At 47.7% G+C, this 17,505-nt stretch overlaps 1 protein-coding gene across 50 annotated transcripts in view; it reads right to left on the reverse strand.

Annotated features, from left to right (window-relative positions):
• The window catches only part of LOC103349615 (uncharacterized), a 163,104-nt gene that overhangs the window by 108,902 nt on the left and 36,697 nt on the right, over nt 1-17,505 (reverse strand). For all 50 annotated transcript variants that reach the window (XR_016234056.1, XR_016234058.1, XR_016234063.1 and 47 more), the window contains one exon: nt 5,894-5,985. Coding sequence is in view for 3 of the 50 variants with exons in the window: in XM_089333231.1 (XP_089189357.1) it covers nt 5,894-5,985 (92 nt within the window). In the remaining 47 variants the exon portion in view is untranslated. The remainder of the gene's footprint in view (nt 1-5,893; nt 5,986-17,505) is intronic.

Genomic DNA, 17,505 nt, shown 5'->3' on the forward strand with positions numbered 1-17,505 from the left:
AATATGAATGGGGCAGTGAGGATATTTTAAAAACTATTAATTTTGCCCAACTGCTAATGGTATTGTGGATATATTTAAAAAGTCCTTAGGTCTTACAAATATATACTGTCAGGGAGCTGCTTTAAAAATACCAAACGTGTAAAGATACAACAAAAGCATTAATAAAACTGCATGCTGGAATATGTGAATTTGCTGTCCTAGTCATTCTATTCCTTAGAGTATTCACATACACGATTACCTTGGCAAATCCTTGCAATAAAAAGTAAATAGTCCAAGCCAGTACCCCTTTCATGAACCACTGAATGCTCTTTGCCAAACGTTTTCACTGTTCTTGGGAGGAATCCAAAAGACACATTCCCTTCCCATCCTCCTGCACATTTTATTAAAAGTCGGAGATGGAAAAGAATCTAAGGCACTATCTGGCCACGTGTTTATCTTTCACCAGGAGTGCGCTGGGTTGCATGGACTCTCCACTGGAGAGACACGTGACAGCGGCAAACTCGGGATTCCTAAGTCCATCCCCTAAGCAGAATCAAACACCAGCCACCCAGGGGGTCCTCTTCAAGGTCACCAGCTTGACTCCAGCTTCCCAGGCACTGAGGCCCAGCTCTCGGAGCACAGACGATCAGGAACTGTGGCAGTCCTCCGTGGGGCTGCAAGCTGGGAGCACAGCACCGTGAACACAAACACACTGTGCACGCGACTAGGACAGAAAGGAGTCGCAAAGCCTCCTGGACAGTGTCTGGTTTCTAGGAGTTGCATTAGTTATCAGTGGGAGAAGAGATTTTTGGCATGACGTCAGATTACTCAAAATAGCAACAGGGTTTCTTCAGCAAAGTGTCAATGTCACGTGCTGGACAGGTGAACATCAGCAAGGCAAAGTCAGTGGAAACCTACAGAAGACGCTCTGTGGGAGTGGAGGCCCCACCCAAGGCCCACAGATGGCCCTGCCCATGTGCACCAACACAGCTCCACGCCTGGTCTGGCCAGGAGCGCCAGTGGGGTGCCCGGCCCACAGGGCTGCACAGGGACTCGTGTGCAAGCAGCCACAGGGTTGGGCTTCTTCTAAGTCCACACCTGACTCTGGCAGGGGAGACCAGTAAGGTGGCACAAAGGTCTCCTTTCCTCCTGCCCTGGGCCAAGAGCCATGTGAGTGAAGCTCAGCAGGTAGGAGCCACATAAAAGCGGCTCAGCTTTCGGTTCTGCAGAGAGGTGCATTTGTCTTCTGAGTCTCAGATAAAAAAAAAAAATTGGACAGAAGAAAAAGCACTCAATGGAGATTCCTAGCAAGGAAACAACCCTTCAAGGGTGTGTGTTTTCTAAAAAGATCAGCATAAATGGGAGAGAGGGAAGCTAACTTCAACAGAAATAGACCGCATCACAGTTCTGGAAGGCAGAAATGAAAATCGAGGTGTCAGCAGGGCTGCATCCCTTTCCAAGGCCCTCTTTGCCTCTCACTGCTTCTGGTGGCTGCAGGAGCCCTTGGCTTGTGGCTGCATCACTTGTCATCTGGCCTTCTCCTCTGTGTCTTCTTCTGTCTCTATACAGACACTTGTCACTGGATTCAGGGCCCAGCCAGGTGCTCTAGGAGGATCTCATCTTGAGGTCCTTATCTGCAGCTGTACAAGCCCTTTCTCCAAACAAGACAACCTTCACCGGCTGCAGGTGTTAGACTGGAGGTCTCTCTGGAGGGGTCTGGAATCCAGCCTCCCTGAGAGGACCGCCCGCTGCAGCGTATCAGGTGCCCTCTCGATACAGCTGGCATGATGTGTGTTTTTCCCTGCACCAAGCCAAGCAGCACTGGTGGATGTGTTTCGAAAACAGAAATCAAGGAGGCAGCACACTTCTCCTCGGAACTCAGGAACATTAGCTTCAGTCTCACACCCCAAATCGCACAAGGTGGTGCTGCCCTGTTCTTCAAAGCAGAACCCTACTTAACCTCTCTGTGCCCCTGTTTCCTTGTCAGCAAATTAGAAAATGGTAAGAGTACCCGCCCTAGAGGAGATTGCGTGAGTTAATACATGTACCCTGCTGAGAAGAATACCAGGCACATGCTAAGCACTTGATAACGTTAGCTGTTATTATTTATTATCCTGAGTCTCTTCCACTCTCCTTTAGTATCTCCCCTCTCCTTACTCCTCTGGATGTACCCCTGATAACTGGGCAGACAAAGGAGAAACTCAATTTCTTGTCTGTTTCCTTGGAAAAGGCTAATTACTTACCTAGATCTAAAACACTACAAGACATAACAAGCCTAGAAAAATATATATTGCTTGCCATAGAACCTTAAGATATGCAACAGGTCGCAAGAAATAAGCATATAGTTTACTTAAGGTATCTCTACTTGTTTCATACCCCTCCTTATTTCAGAAAAGATTCAGATACATTCAAATACAGGAACATTAAATTCAAAATAAGTGGATGAAGGAAAAAAAAAAAAAAACCCGAGAGATCTGCAGAGATCAAATGAGGCCAAGAGTGCTATCAGTGAAGAAAAACACACGCTGCAATATCCTGTTCGCTAGTCAGAAGCAGGCTGCGCTCTGCGACCCAGCGCTAAGCTCTTGCACCTGGGACACAGAGCGCGCCTGACCAGCTCAATTATTCATCGTGGTTTCGAGATTAAAAAGCAAAAGGGGAGGGAGATTAGGGCAGAGGAAAACGGCATTCGCTCAGAGGCGTTGCAATGCTTCCTGGGAGCAGGCGGGCTCCCTGGGGTCTCCTTAGAGTAGGCGTGGCATGCTGTCTCTAGTTGCTTCTCTAGATTATAACTATCTATTTTAGATTTTTTAAAATTTTTGCATGTATTATCTCTGATCCAGCCCCTGGGAGTTATGAGGTGAACACACTAAGGAGATGTGTGTGTGTGTGTGTGTGTGTATAGTAGGGTTTTAAATGACAAATCACTTGTTTTACAGGACAGCTGGCTCAGATTTTCATGATAACGTGAAGACATTTTGAAAAAAAAAAAAAAGGTTTTTTATACATAGGGAATACTGAAAGGAAAATCTGTATTCTCCATCTGGATGTGGTGTGAGTGTGTCCCCTGGGGGTTCAGAGTTGGTGCTCGGAGGCAGTGTAGACCGCTGGAACTTGGGGCCCATGGGGAGGGCCCAGGGCAACTGAGGGTGCTGGCCCCCAGAAGGGAGTGCTGAGTCCTCAGTGAGTTGTCGAGCAAACCTGAACCCAGCATTGCTTTCTGGCTCCCCACCTGGGGGCATGACCGCCCCTTCACACTTGCACTGCCACCGTGCCATCCACCGCCAGGAGGCCCTCACCAGAGGCAGAAACACTGGCGGGGGGGGGGGGGGCAAGCTTGGCCTCTCCGCCTACATATAGATGCCTGCCTCAGGTATCTCATTACAGCGATGCAAAATGGGCTAATACAGAAAGCAGGTCGCGAGGAGTGAGGCTGTGACTGCGGCTGACCCCGAACGTGGAGCAGCTCTGGGAGTGGGCTGCGGGTGGGAGGGTCTGAGGGAGCAGGCTGGGAAGGGCCTGGAATGCCGCACTGTAATTGCCACAGGCAACGCTGACGAGGGCTGAGAACACGAGCCTAGGAAACGAGTCCTGGAGGGAAATGAGGATTCTGTTGAAAACTGTCTAGTCCTCCCTTGGCACGCTGCGATGAAGAATTTGCCTGTGTTTGGTCCATGCCCCAAGATTTTATGGAAGGCCAAAATGAGAAACAGGGGTCTAGTTTATTTGGCAAAGAAATTTCCAAACAAGAAAGCATTCAGGCTGTGCTATGAGTATTACTGGCTGCTATTTTACAGTAAGACTAAAATAAAAAGCAGCTGACTGGACAAAAGAAGCAGAAGGGCAGGCATTTGTCTCGTGGTTAGGACGCCCCCCTGCCCCCCCGGGTTCAATTTCTGGCTCTGCTAATGGAGACCCAGGAGGCAGCAGCAACTGCTCAAGTAACTGAGCTCCTAACACCCACGTGGGAGACCTGGATTGAGTTACAGCCTCTGGCTTCAGCCTGGCCCAGCCCTGGCTGTTACAGGCATTTGAGGACTTAGCCAGCAGACAAGGAGCTCTTTCTCTGTCTCTCTGCCTATCACATAAATAAGTAATTTTTTAAGAAATCAAAGGAGAACAAAAAAATTTGGGACATTTGCAACCTGACCAGAGAAGTAATGAAAGGTGGCGGGGAGGCGAGGGCACTGAGATCAGTAGGAACACACAGGAGCCACAATCAGCAGGAATAAAAAGCAGCAGGATCAACTTGGCATCTCAGAAACCCTTGTGGCCTTTTCTCTCCCTCCTCGTGCTCACAGGCCTTCCAGGAACTGTTGCCAGGACCCAGTGCTTTCTACCTCAGCTACCGCCGAGGTTCAAGCAGTCCCAGGTGCAGCTTATGCCAGTGGCCGACCTTGGTGTGCACATGGAGCTGGTTTTGCAGGTACACAGAATCCAATCATGGTGGTTGCCACCAAGATTTCAAAGGAACGCCCGGGAGGCCAGGCAGAAGTTTGTCACAGCGTCAGAGGCACTGGTAGAGTCATGGCTGTTGGAGCCATGGGAGTGGAATCATGGCAGGGATCCCAGAGAGGGAAAGAAAAGAGCAACATTCAATGCCCATCACTGAAAGGTGCCTGAGAGAGGAAGCATGCGGTCAGCAGCCAGCAAAGCTGCAGGGGTTGGAAAGGGGTCCACCCTCACCACAATGTGCACAAGATGCTGGACTTCAACTGAAAGACTTTGCCTTGAGTCCTGGGAGACCTTGGACTTGGACTTCTGAGTGCTGCTGGAAGTTAAGACTGTTTGAACGCGGGCAGGCGCTGTGGCTCACTAGGCTGATCCTCCACCTTGCGGCGCCGGCACACCGGGTTCTAGTCCCGGTTGGGGCGCCGGATTCTGTCCCGGTTGCCCCTCTTCCAGGCCAGCTCTCTGCTGTGGCCAGGGAGTGCAGTGGAGGATGGCCCAAGTGCTTGGGCCCTGCACCCCATGGGAGACCAGGATAAGCACCTGGCTCCTGGCTTCGGATCAGCGCGGTGGGCCAGCCGCAGCGCGCTGGCCGCGGCAGCCATTGGAGGGTGAACCAATGGCAAAAAGGAAGACCTTTCTCTCTGTCTCTCTCTCTCACTGTCCACTCTGCCTGTCAAAAAAACAAACAAACAAACAAACAAAAAGAAGACTGTTTGAACGCTGCGGGATGGGGTGGGATGCTGTGTCTGGATATAGTTTGAGTGTGTCCCCCAAGTGTCACATGCTGGAGGCCTGGTTGGCAGTGTGGCGATGTGGTGGCCCTCTTTGGGCTGGGGCCTGGTGGGAGGTCTGGGTCAGGGTTGGGGCCCCTGGCCTCTTTCATCTTCTTGCCTGGTGATGTGATCTCTCACCCTTACGTTCAGAGCTGCCACGATCCCATCGGCTGTCAGGCCCTCTCCAAGGCCAGAACCAAAGGAGCCACCTGATGGCGGACTTTCAGCCACCAAAACTGTGAGCTACATAAACATCTCTTCTTAACGTTAGCCTGCCTCATGTGTTTCATTACAGTGATGAAAAACAGACTCATTCAATTCCCAAAATAAAGCCCTGGAGCTTCCAGGTCTTTTTATCCTAGAGCACTGGGATAAGCGGAAAAAAAAAAAATTTGGAGGAAGTGAGTGTAAGTCATTAAATAAGAGAAAGCTTCCCAGCAACAATCATCCAAAATAGCCAAGCCAAAACACGCAACTCAGGCTGGAGTGCTGATGAAAGTCATTTTGATATGGTCACCTGATGCTTTATCAACATTTCTGGTTGGTTCATTTTTATAATGGGTGAATATAAAATTTTGAACACAGAGAAAAACTTTACTTTTAGTGGCCATGCATTTAGCAGGAACCGTTTCTCTTTCCATCTCACATGTACATAGACACGCACATGCACACGTACCCAATGCACTTACCTTGTTAAGCCACTTTAGCCCTGGTATCGTGTTTGAATTGATCTGTTCCTCCAGCCATGGGCGCATTCGCATTCTCTCCACCGGCATCGTACCTTTTACAGAAGAGAAACACAACATCAGCATTTCTTCTACTGACACTCACGGTGGCACGACCAAGTCCCAGTCTCCCGCCTGACATTTTTCTGTTTTCCCCTTCCTCGAGATTGCAGGTGTGGGGGATGTATTCAGGGGCTCAGCCTTGGAGCCATCTGCCCTGCTTACCCATCCCACTGCTTCCTGAGTTGCCTTGGTGAGCAGAGGGACTGGACCAGGCCTGCCATTCTCTGCACCAGCACTCAACCCAGAGGGTCCTGTGGGTGCAGGAGGTAGACTGGCAGAAACCCAGCTTGCCAGTGGGCCGACGCCTCCAGTGACTGCCTCAGCCAGGCCTTACCCGCCTGCTGGGCTGCGTTCACAGAAGAAACCTTCAACACATCAGGATTCCGAGCACCTTCAGGGATTATCTTCCCCAGAGCCCGGGGAGGGGGTGGGCGGAGGCCAGAGCAGAGCGGTCACTGTGGGACTGATTACAACAACCAACCCATCCATACCCTTTTAGGTATGAACTCAATTCATTTCAGCTGGCTGTCAGGGTCATACACATGCTCTGAACCTCCTCTGGCACACAGAGCTCTAAAGTAACCAATCACTTTTGTTCCCCAAAGGTCTTACCAATAAGCCATTCCCTTCCGATGTTATCTATAATCAAGGATCCCCAACGTCTTGCCCTTTCTTCACCTTTGTTTTTGTCTTTACTCTAGCACAGTCTCTTATTCCCTTCAGCCTCTGACTTGTTGGCATCTCTTTCACCTTTAACCTACTATCTCTTTGAAAATCATGTCATGGTCTGAACACCTTTCCTCTATCAGTCTACGTGATGCCAGTCTCTCCACTCCTCCCAGATGCCTTTCTAAGACAGTCTTTCACTTACCTAGCAAAATATATCCAGAAAAGAATTATGAATAAAGTCCCTTCCAAACTGGCTACCATTCACCCCCACCTAACTTATGCCTAAACTGACAATGAACCTGGGATCCGGAAGCAGAGCCTCATTTGTAAGACTCTGTGGACAGTGCTGACATTGTAACCCTCAGAGGTCTCTAACTCATTTCCTGCAAACAGGCTTTGAACCATCTAGTCAGATGACTGTAGGCTGAGACCATCAGTGTCTCAGAGGGTCTCTCTTCCGGCCTGCCAATGACTTCTTCTCCCTCTGGCCCACCTCCAGCTAACACCAGAGTCCACACATCACTGAGTGAACCACCAGGGGCCTCACCTTTGCTATTTTCCTTTTCTACCTCTCATGCACTCTTGGCTGAAGATACAACCCTCCTGCCCCTTATGCATTGCATGCCCCCCGCTCCACTCTCCCTGGCCTTGCCCAGCCTCACCTCTCCTCTGAGATCCAGCCTCCACACCTGGTCTCCAATCCAGTCTGAAGTCATCCCTCCTTGTCCAAATCCTGCCATATACCATGGTCTTCACACTGCACCTCTGCACATCAGACACTGCTTCAGGACAGCTACTGTCCATTTTCCAGCTGTGTACACTCTCTCTTCCCAACCCAACTGCATGTTTTTCAGAGTAGGAACTTGCCTGTTCACAGGCCTTTTTACAATCCAAGGAAGACTAAATGCTCCCTTCCACACAGGAGCTGTTCAACACAAGGACCTGGCCAGCCCTGGGATCAGCCCAGGTGGGGCTGTCTTTGGAGGCTGGCCCCATCCTCTCGTGGGAGGCTCCAGAGCACCGTTCTTTGAGACAGCTACAGGACCCTGAGAGACATTCCAAAGGCACAAGGAATCTCCACAATGAGCCCCCACTGCAGCTGCCTCTTCTAGTCATTGTTATCCAACTATTCGACGATCATGGAGTGTGGTTCCAGGAGTTGGAAAAGATAAAGACACTCCCAGTCTAATAGGATACAGGAAAGAAGGGAAGTATCATACTGGGAAGAATCCTATGTTCAACGTGGTAAGAAGTTACAGAAGGGGTCTGGGACCGCTGGGAAAATCTGTACACAGATGGCACGAGTGACCCCTGCAGGGCAGAGCCCACCCAGGGTGGTCACCACCGACCGGCTCAGATCCTCCCTCGGGGCAAGACCTCAAAGCACAGAGCAGGGACAGCTCGATCTGGAGCAGCAAGGACCGGAGAGGGCAGAGACCGGGGCAGAGCAGTCTTGAGGACATGGCCTCTTCCGAGGGGACAGCGTGACACGCAGAACTGCTGTGAGTCACTGGGGCTGCTACCGTGCCTAAACTTAGTAACACAGAAACATGAGAGGCATGTGTACGAGGCTGCTTCCAGTCCCGAGTGATATAACACGGTATTTCCTCCCATACCCTTCTTGGGGGGGAGAACGATCACCTGAAATACTTCAAAGAGCTCTCTGACTTAAAAGCTGCAGCCCTTGTACAACCGATCTGCATTGTTCACAGATTCTGCATTTGATATCTGACTTTTTTTTTTTTACAAAGAAAAAAAAGTGATTTTCATTTACTTATTTGAAAGGCAGAGTTGCAGGGTGAATGGAGTGGGAAGAGAGAGAGAGATCTTCTATCCACGAGTTCACTCCCCAAATGGTCCTAACAGCCGGAGCTGGTCCATGCTGAAGTTAGGAGCCAGGAGCTCCTTCTGGGTCTCCTACGTGGGCGCAGGGGCCCAAGAACTTGGGATCTTCCACTGCTTTCCCAGGGCACTAGCAGGGAGCTGGATGGGAAGAGGGGCAGCGGGGTCTTGAATCGTGCCCATACAGGATGCCTGTGTCACAGGCGGTGCACAGGCGGTGGCTTAATCTGCTGTGCCACGACACCAGCCCTGATGAATTAGGATTTCTTCATAAAGCATATTTGTATCCCCCAGATCAATAATCCTGGTACTTTCACAGTCACCACAGAAATGCGAAGAGAGGCAAAAGCTTCAAGTCATCTGACTTGACTTGACTTGACGCGTGTCTCCAGCTGAGGTCAAATGAGGTGACAGACTACCTTGCTGTTTCTGTTATGCTACTGCAAACAAGTATCCTTTTCACAGTTTATTTAGTGAGCTATCTCCCACACTTCGGTGGTTTTTGTTGGTGATTTTGTTTCCCCAGGATGGTGCTGCAGTGCTGTCCCGTGGCTGCCTAAGCGCAGGAAGGACGCGCTGTGCCTCAGGGAGAAAGTACGTGTAATTGGACCAGCTCTGCTCAGGTGTGGGCTGCAGAGCTCCTGGCTGTGAGTTCACTGTGAATCAGTCAAGATACGTGCTGAGCAAGATGCCTTAAAACAGAAAGGACACGGACCGTGGCTACACCACTGGTCCTTTCTGTCTGCTGCTTCTGCATCCACGGAGTCAACCAAACGCAATTTGAAAGTATTTGAGAGGGGCCAGCACTGTGGCGCACCAGCAAGACCCGGCTGCTCCTGATCCAGCTCTCTGCTATGGTCTGGACAGCAGAAGATGGCCCAAGTGCTTGGGTCCCTGCACCCGCGTGGGAGACCTGGAAGAAGCTCCTGGCTTCAGATCGGTGCAGCTCCGGCGGTTGCAGCCATCTGGGGAGTGAACCATCGGCTGGAAGACCTCTCTCTCTGCCTCTCCTCTCTCTATGTAACTCTGACTTTCAAGTAAATAAATAAATCCTTAAAATATATATAAAAAAGGAAGTATTTGAGAAAAAAATTTCCAGAAAGTTCCAGAAAGCAAAACTTCAATTTGCCACATATAAGGAACACACATTACAGGTCCTCCTGCCGCCTCACAGGTCCCGGTCTCTCTCCAGTGTCCATATGAGCATTGTTTGTCTCTCATCTCATTTATCTACTATAGTTGCACTGGAACTGAACATGAACGGACATTTTTTTTTTGGTCATTAATCCCAAACAATAAAGTATAACAACCATTCATGTATCGTTTACTTTGTATTAGGTACCACAGGTAATCAATCTAGCAATGATTTAAAGTAGACATAGTAGTGTTCATAGTCTATATGTGAATGCTACCCCATTTAATGAAGGGCTCTTGAGCACCTGTGGATCTTACTATTTGGGGGAGGGGTTCCTGGTACCAATGCCCCTCAGATCCCAGAGATGCTTGTATATTGACAGGTTGATGAGAACGTTGTGACCAGAGGTCATAGGAATCAGAAGAGGGAGAGGTGGACAGTCACACAAAGAAGACACAGAGGGAAGGCGGCCGCGTGAAGGCAAAGGCAAGACTGGCACGGTAACTCCCGCAAGTCCAGGAATCCTTGGAGCTACTGAAGCTGGAGGAGGCGAGGAAGGATCCTCCTATATAGTCTTAAGAAGGCAGATGGCCCTCTGCCGCACTGATTTTAGACTTCTACACTAACAGAATCGCTGTTGTGTGAAGCCACACAGTTTGTGGTACTTGGTAATGCAAGCCTAGGAAACTAATTCAGAAGGGAGACACTGCAAAGGCCCTGAGGCATGAGGACAAAGCGCTGAAAGGCAGCCAGAAGCAGAGAGGAGGCTGGGGACCAGGCTGACTCTGCAGGGCCTGGAACACTGAGCCTAGGAGCCTGGTCAACATCCCAAGACTGAAGAGAAAGCGGAAGGATTTCAGCAAAGGATGGATAGGGCCAGTTTCATCCACAATGAACATGAAGGCTGATTATGAAATCAAGATCAACGCTTCATCAACTCCAGTGCACCTGTGCATCTCAATTCAGTTGTTCTAGCTGACACCAGGATTCTGTGTTTCCTAACAGACTACTAACCCAGGGAGTCGAGGCTCTGGATTCCTTTGGATTTTAACCATGGACTGCCTGGATCTTCTGTGACTTCATGGGGAGTCTGGTTATTCTGACCAGCAGGCCTCCGTTAATATTAAACGTCAGATTTTATCTCATCATCCCTCTATCTTTCCAACGCTTATTTACATACCAGGCCTTTCACTGGATGGAGTTCAGCCAAACCTCAAGATGTATCGTTCCCTTGGCCAAAACACCAGGGTACCATCCAGGGCTTGGAAATGGTTAAAACCCAAGGTTCCTGTGCTGAAAGCTTGGTCCCCAGGGTGCAGTGTGGAAAGGTGGGACCTTCAAGAAATGGGAATGACTGGAAGGTGATTAGATCACAGTGGGGGAGGGGCAGCGGTGCTCCACCTGCAGAATAGATCAATGCTGTCTCACAGGTCTCCTGAACTGGACTAGTTCCTCCAAGAACAGGTTGTCAAAAGCAACCCATTTGTGGCACCTCCCCACAAACCCTCTTCCACACACACGGCTCACCACTATCTGGCATGCACCCCTGGCCACGAGGATGCCATCTACCAAAGGCCCCCACCAGTGCCATGCAGATGCCAGTGCCATGCTCCTCAACCTGCAGAACTGTGGGCTAAAGAAGCCCCGTTTCACTATAAAGTACTCAGCCTTAGGGATTTCGTTATAGCAACACAAAATGGACTTAGACACATGGAAATCACATGCATTTAAAAAACTTTTTAAATCTTAAGTCAGGGGGGCCAGTGTTGTGGCATAGAGGGTAAAGCTGCTGCCTGCGACACTGGCATCCCATATGGACACTGGTTCAAGTCCTGATTGCTCCACTTCTGATCCAGCTCCATGCTAATGACCTGGGAAAGCAGTGGAAGATGGCCCAAGTGCTTGGGCCCCTGCACCCAAGTGAGAGATCCAGAAGAAGCTCCTGGCTTCAGTTTTGGCCCAGCCCCAGCCATTGTGGCCATCTAGGGAGTGAACCAACAGGTAGAAGATAGAAAAGAATATCTCTCTCTCTGCAGCCATTCCGGGAGTGAACCAGTGGATAGAAAACAGAATCAATCTCTCTCTCTCTCTCCATCTCTATAACTCTGCCTTTAAAATAAATGAAATAAATCTTAAAAAAGAGATTTCTATAGCCTTCCTTTTTTTTTTTTTTTAAAGATTTACTTATTTATTTGAAAGTCAGAGTTACACAGAGAGAGGAGGGTGGGGTCTTCCATCCGAGGGTTCACTCCCTGATTACAGACAAGGGAATAGATTCGGAACTGCTAGAAGGCAACCTGCTGGTCAGTGAAGAGTCACAACTCGGGTTCAGGTCTATCTGACGTGGAAAGCCCAGGCTCATAAACCGGTGCTTCCAGAGAGTGCTGAGTTACGATGGCCTCTTGGCTGTTCTACTTACTCTTTCCCAACTCCTTTATGTCTTGCATACCACACCAACATCTTCATCTTCCTAAATGCCACTTACATAGTGTTCATTCTCTGTTCAACAAACTTCTAAATATCCTTGTTGGATTTATGATAGTAAAATCCTTGGTTGAGAGGGGGGTGGTGCTTCTGGTAAAGGTGCAATAAATAATCCAGAACTAACTCCCATGGTCAATAAATAAGTCACATGGGAAAATATATGTTTTTAAAAATCTGCTTAAAGCATAAGGGAGCTAATGAGGTAGCAAAGAAATTAGGAGAGCAGGACCTGGGAGAAGAAAGAAACCAGGAAAGCATACCCGACATTCAGGGCAGAAGTGAAGGTGTGCTTTTGGCATATTCAAGTGACTCACTGTACAGAAATTAAAGAACAGGACTCGTAGGAAGAACGGTTCCTGGAGACTCTCCACCAACCTTTGTTAACTAATAAAACTAAACAGGAATAGACTAACAGCAAGGGCTGATGCTCAGCTGTGAATCATCTCAAACCCTGGCCAAATTTAAATGACCTGGAAATAGCCAAAGTAAATGTAAATCCTATCTCGAGGAAAATAACATTATCTTCAGGTTTACGTTATCTCTGCAGCTTTGTAAAGGAAATCTCCTTCCTGCAATCAATGCAGCTAGAAATAGAAAGAAAAAAAGGTCACAAAATGGAAAATCCAAGGAAAATAGTGGACAACAGAAACAGATGCATAGGGATACAGGTACAGTTCTTACACAGCTGGAATGGATATGCAGACACCGAGTGTTTCTCAGACACAGTCTAAAACTCTGTGTCTAGGGGCTGGCAATGTGTTTCAGCGTGTGATGCCACCACTTGCAATGCCAGCATCCCATGTCAGAACAGTGGTTCTAACCCTGGCTGCTCTGCTTCCAATCCAGCTGCATGCTAATATGCCTGGAAGCAGCTGAAGATGGCCCAAGTGCGTGGGTCCCTGCACCTGTGTAAGAGACCTTGCTGGAGTTCTGGATTCCTGGCTTTGGCCTTTCCAGCTCCAGCTGTTGGGACCATTTGGGGAATGAATCAGCGGACTGAAGATTCCCCCCTCTCTCTTTCTCTGTTGCTCAGCCTTTTAAATAAAGAAATAAATCTTTTTTTTTTTAATCTACGTTCTAATACATTTAAGGAAACAAAAGACAAGATGGAAAGTTTTGGCAGAGAACTAGAAAAAATAAAATGAGAAGAAATTCTAGAGTTAAAGAATAAAACACTGTAATTAAGAACTCAATGAATGGTTTCATAATATCTTTGGCATTACTGGAAAAAAAAAAGTGAACCAAAAGATAGGTCAGAAGAAAATACAGAGACTGAAAGACAAAAGGGTGGGAAAATATAAAGAGGAACATAAAATCCACAGAGAAAACACTGAAAAGGTCTAAAATATGAGTCATTTGGAGTTCCACAAAGACAAGAGAAAGCATGAGGCAGAAACACTATTTAAAAAGACAGTGAGGGGTCAGAGCTGTGGCACAGAGGTTAAAGCTGCTGCCTGGAGTGTCAGCATCCTGTACGGGTGCCAGTTTGAGTCCTGGCTGCTCCACTTCCGATCCAGCTCTCTGCGATGGCCTGGGAAAGCAGCAGAAGATGGCCCAAGTCCTTGGGCCCCTGCACCCACATGGGAGACCTGGAAGAAACTCCTGGCTCCTGGCTTTGGATCAGCGCAGCTCCGGCAATTGAGGCCATCTGGGGAGTGAACCATTGGACGGAAGACCTCTCTCTCTTTGCCTCTCCTCTCTCTGTGTAACTCTAACTTTCAAATAAAATAAATAAATCTTAAAAAAAAAAAAAGGCATGAGGGGTCGGAGCTGTGGCACAGAGGTTAAAGCCACTGCCTGTAGTGTCAGCATTCCATATGGGTGCTGGTTCCAGTCCTAGCTGCTCCACTTCTGATCCAGCTCTCTGCTATGGCCTGAGAAAGTAGAAGATGGCCCAAGTCCTTGGCTTCTGCACCCACGTGGGAGACCCGGAAGAAGCTCCTGGCTCCTGGCTTTGGATCAGTGCAGCTCTGGCCATTATGGCCATCTGGAGAGTGAACGAGTAGATGGAAGACCACTCTCTCTTTCTCTGCCTCTGACTCTCTGTAACTCTGCCTTTCAAATAAATAAATAAATCTTATAAAAAGACAATTAACAATTATCTTTCAATCAGATTTTAAAATTATTACAAATCTCAAACACACAAATAGAAATAAAACTACACCTAGGCATATTGTGCTGCACTTGCCAAAACACACACACACACACCAAACATGGAAAAGATTTATAAAAACAACTGGAGAGGGGAGGAATAAACCAGTTCATTAGCTCCAAACAACAATCTTCCCACCCCCAAAGATCGACACACACAAGTCCATAAGCTTGACAATGACCACTCAGCAGAAGCAATGGGAGGCGGAAGACAATGGAAAGAGGCCTGCAAGGTATGAGTCCTGAAAGAAAATAACTGACATTTTCAATGTATATCCAGAAGCTTTCTCTTTCTAGAAGAAAGGAGTAAAAAGGAGAAAAGCTGAATTTCCTACCTGCAGAGCCACTGTTAATCAGTTCACAGTAACAGTCATGGAAATGGGTGACATGGGGTCAGGAATGCAGGCAAAGGATGAGAACTAAGAAAGTTCAAGTCTGTGTGACAAAAGCCGGCCACAGCAGTGCTCTGCCCCAGGTCTCTGCAGCTGCACCGTTTTGTAAAAGTGCCTGTGAGGACTCCCATCACATAACAGCCCTCCCTGCACAGCCGTGTGCCCACCGCTCTTATCAACCTCCAGAAAGGTACCCTCTGAACACAACCTAACTCGCTTTCATCCATTAAACCTTCTCACAACAACCACCACTGGACACTCCAGTCCTATGGCATGTGTTATTTCTACGCCCAGTCATCCTGTGTTATCAATACTTATTTATCAAACACACATTACAACAAGGAATGGGGCTAAGTGCTTTAGAGGGTTCAAAGATGTGTAAAATATGATTGCTGCCCTCAGGAACTAACACGTTAACTGGGGATGTGAGACATAAATCATATAAGGCTAACTAATACTCTAATTATAATAATAAAAGACTCTGTAACAGACATCAGAAGATGGTATATGTTTAATTGCTAACCAAGTTAACTGGTTCATAAAGGTATATATAAATCATTATTAAATGGCTTTGTAATGGACAGCTTTATGGTAAAGGAAGGACTTACTGGATGGAGAACCCCTGCCTCAGGCAGAGAAGGTAGCAGGCAAGGTCAAAGGTTGATGACCATGGGCAAAACACAACCAGAAGATGTGTTCACAGAATGGGGTACTGCAGCCAACTTATGACCCAGTGTGCATGTGCTCCTAAGAGTTGGCAGGCATGTGAGAAGTGAGTGTTGGATATTTGACATTAAATATCTCTAGCCCTCACAACACCCCCTATCAGTTAAATAATCTGCCCTAACCAGGTACAAAGCATTTTAGAGATGAAGAAAGAAGAGTATAACTTTAGGGGCCAGCACTGTGGCATAGCAGGTAAAGCCACCGCCTGCAGTGCAGGCATCCCATATGGGTGCCAGTTGTAGACCCAGCTGCTCCACTTCTGATCCAGTTCTCTACGATGGCCTGGGAAAGCGGTAGAGATGGCCCAAGTCCTTGGGCCCCTGCACCTGCATGGGAGACCTGGAAGAAGCTCCTGGTTCCTGGCTTCGGATTGGCGCAGTTCCAGCTGTTGCAATCAATTGGGAAGTGAACCATTGGATGGAAGACCTCCCCCACCCCTCTTTCTCTCTCTCTCCCTGTCTCTCCTTCTCTCATTGTGTAACTCTGACTTTCAAGTAAAATAAATAAATCTTTAAAAAAAGAAAACAGAAAAGTATAGCTTTAAAGGTAAAACCTTTCCTGCACCAAAAATAAGAAAGGAAAAAAAAAAAGACAAAACAAAACAAAACATGTCACCCAAGCTTCCACTTCAGGGGCCAGGATATGAAGCCAGCTCTTCCCGGAGGGTCTCCAATGCCTGCCTGGACTCTGAGCTTATTTACATAGGCCAATAAAGACCTCTGAGCAAGTGCCTTGGGAAAAGCCGGCTTTCAGTATTGTGAGCCACACGGAACTCTGTGCAGGCCCAAACGGAGGCCAGGAGTTAAGCAAGAAATCACTGCTCTGCATCAGGATGTGGTTCTGCGTGTGCACAGGGAAAAGCTTATAGGAATAGGGTGTCACTTTTTCATGGTGATCTTTCTCCTGGGCACACAACGATCCTTCCCCAACTGCAGGTTCCTACTATGTCACATTCATTACTCCTCACTCCGACTTCTGTGACCCTTTTTAGCTAACTACCGAATGTCCATGCAAAATTCTGCAAAGACAGAAAACCGGACTTGAACACTGAAAATCCCCACTGTCATTATCAACATCACAGGGGTTACCAGCAGCCAGACACTAAGCCAAGGGCTTTGCATGCATTATTTCAAAAAGTTACAGCAGGCATCTTATCTCCATTTTACAGATAAGTACATGAAGCAACCTACAAGCTTCACAACTATTTAAGAGGTACAACTAAAATTCAAATCCAGATTTGCCTGACTCTCAAAGAATATGCCAGAAACCTTTAGATCAGTTTTTTTCAAACTTCAGGTAACAACTCAATAGAAGAGTCTGTGGGAAAATATTACAATACATTTATTTTAGTGCAAATAAATTTTGAAATCCATACATAGTTTTTCCATAATACGCATTTTCCACAAACTTTTTGCCTTTTTAAAAAGATTTACTTAAGTATTTGAAAGTAAATCAACAGAGAGAGGAGACAGAGAGAGAGAGAGAGAGAGAGAGAGAGAGAGAGAAAGGACTGAGATAAGATCTTGCAACTGCTGGTTCACTTTCCAAATGGCCAAAACAGATGGGGCTGGGTCAGACTGAAGCCAGGGGCCTGGAACTCCATCCTTGTCTCCCGTAAGGGTGGCAGGGGCTCATGTACTTGGGCCATCATCTGTTGCCTTCCCAGGTGCCTTAGCAGGGAGTTGGATCAGAAGTGGAACAACCAGGATGAAAACTGGCGCTCTGATGGATGCCAATGTTGCAAGCAGTGAGTTAACCCGATGGGCCTAAACACTGTCCCGCCATAAACCTTTTCAAGACCCCTCATATTACATTACATTATACTGGTACTATGGTCCAAAAAATAGAATTTCATTGTACTAGTTGAACAGATGAGAAACTGACTTACGGTCCACCTATGTGCTCAAAAAACCCTACCAATACACAACTAGTTTTTAGTACTGTGGATAACTTGGTGGCCACTCTAGAAAAACAGTTTTCAAGGCAGCATAATGAGAAAAAGGGTTCCTGATCCAGGGAGTAAGTTTTTAAAACATGTGTGGGAGTAAGCATTTAGCCAGCAATTAAGACATCAGTTAAGAAGCCTGCATTCCATATCCCAGTGCCTAGGCTTG

This window comes from Oryctolagus cuniculus, chromosome 1, assembly GCF_051225735.1.
Source record: "Oryctolagus cuniculus isolate XC-2025 breed Fujian yellow rabbit chromosome 1, ASM5122573v1, whole genome shotgun sequence".
NCBI lineage: Eukaryota > Metazoa > Chordata > Mammalia > Lagomorpha > Leporidae > Oryctolagus > Oryctolagus cuniculus.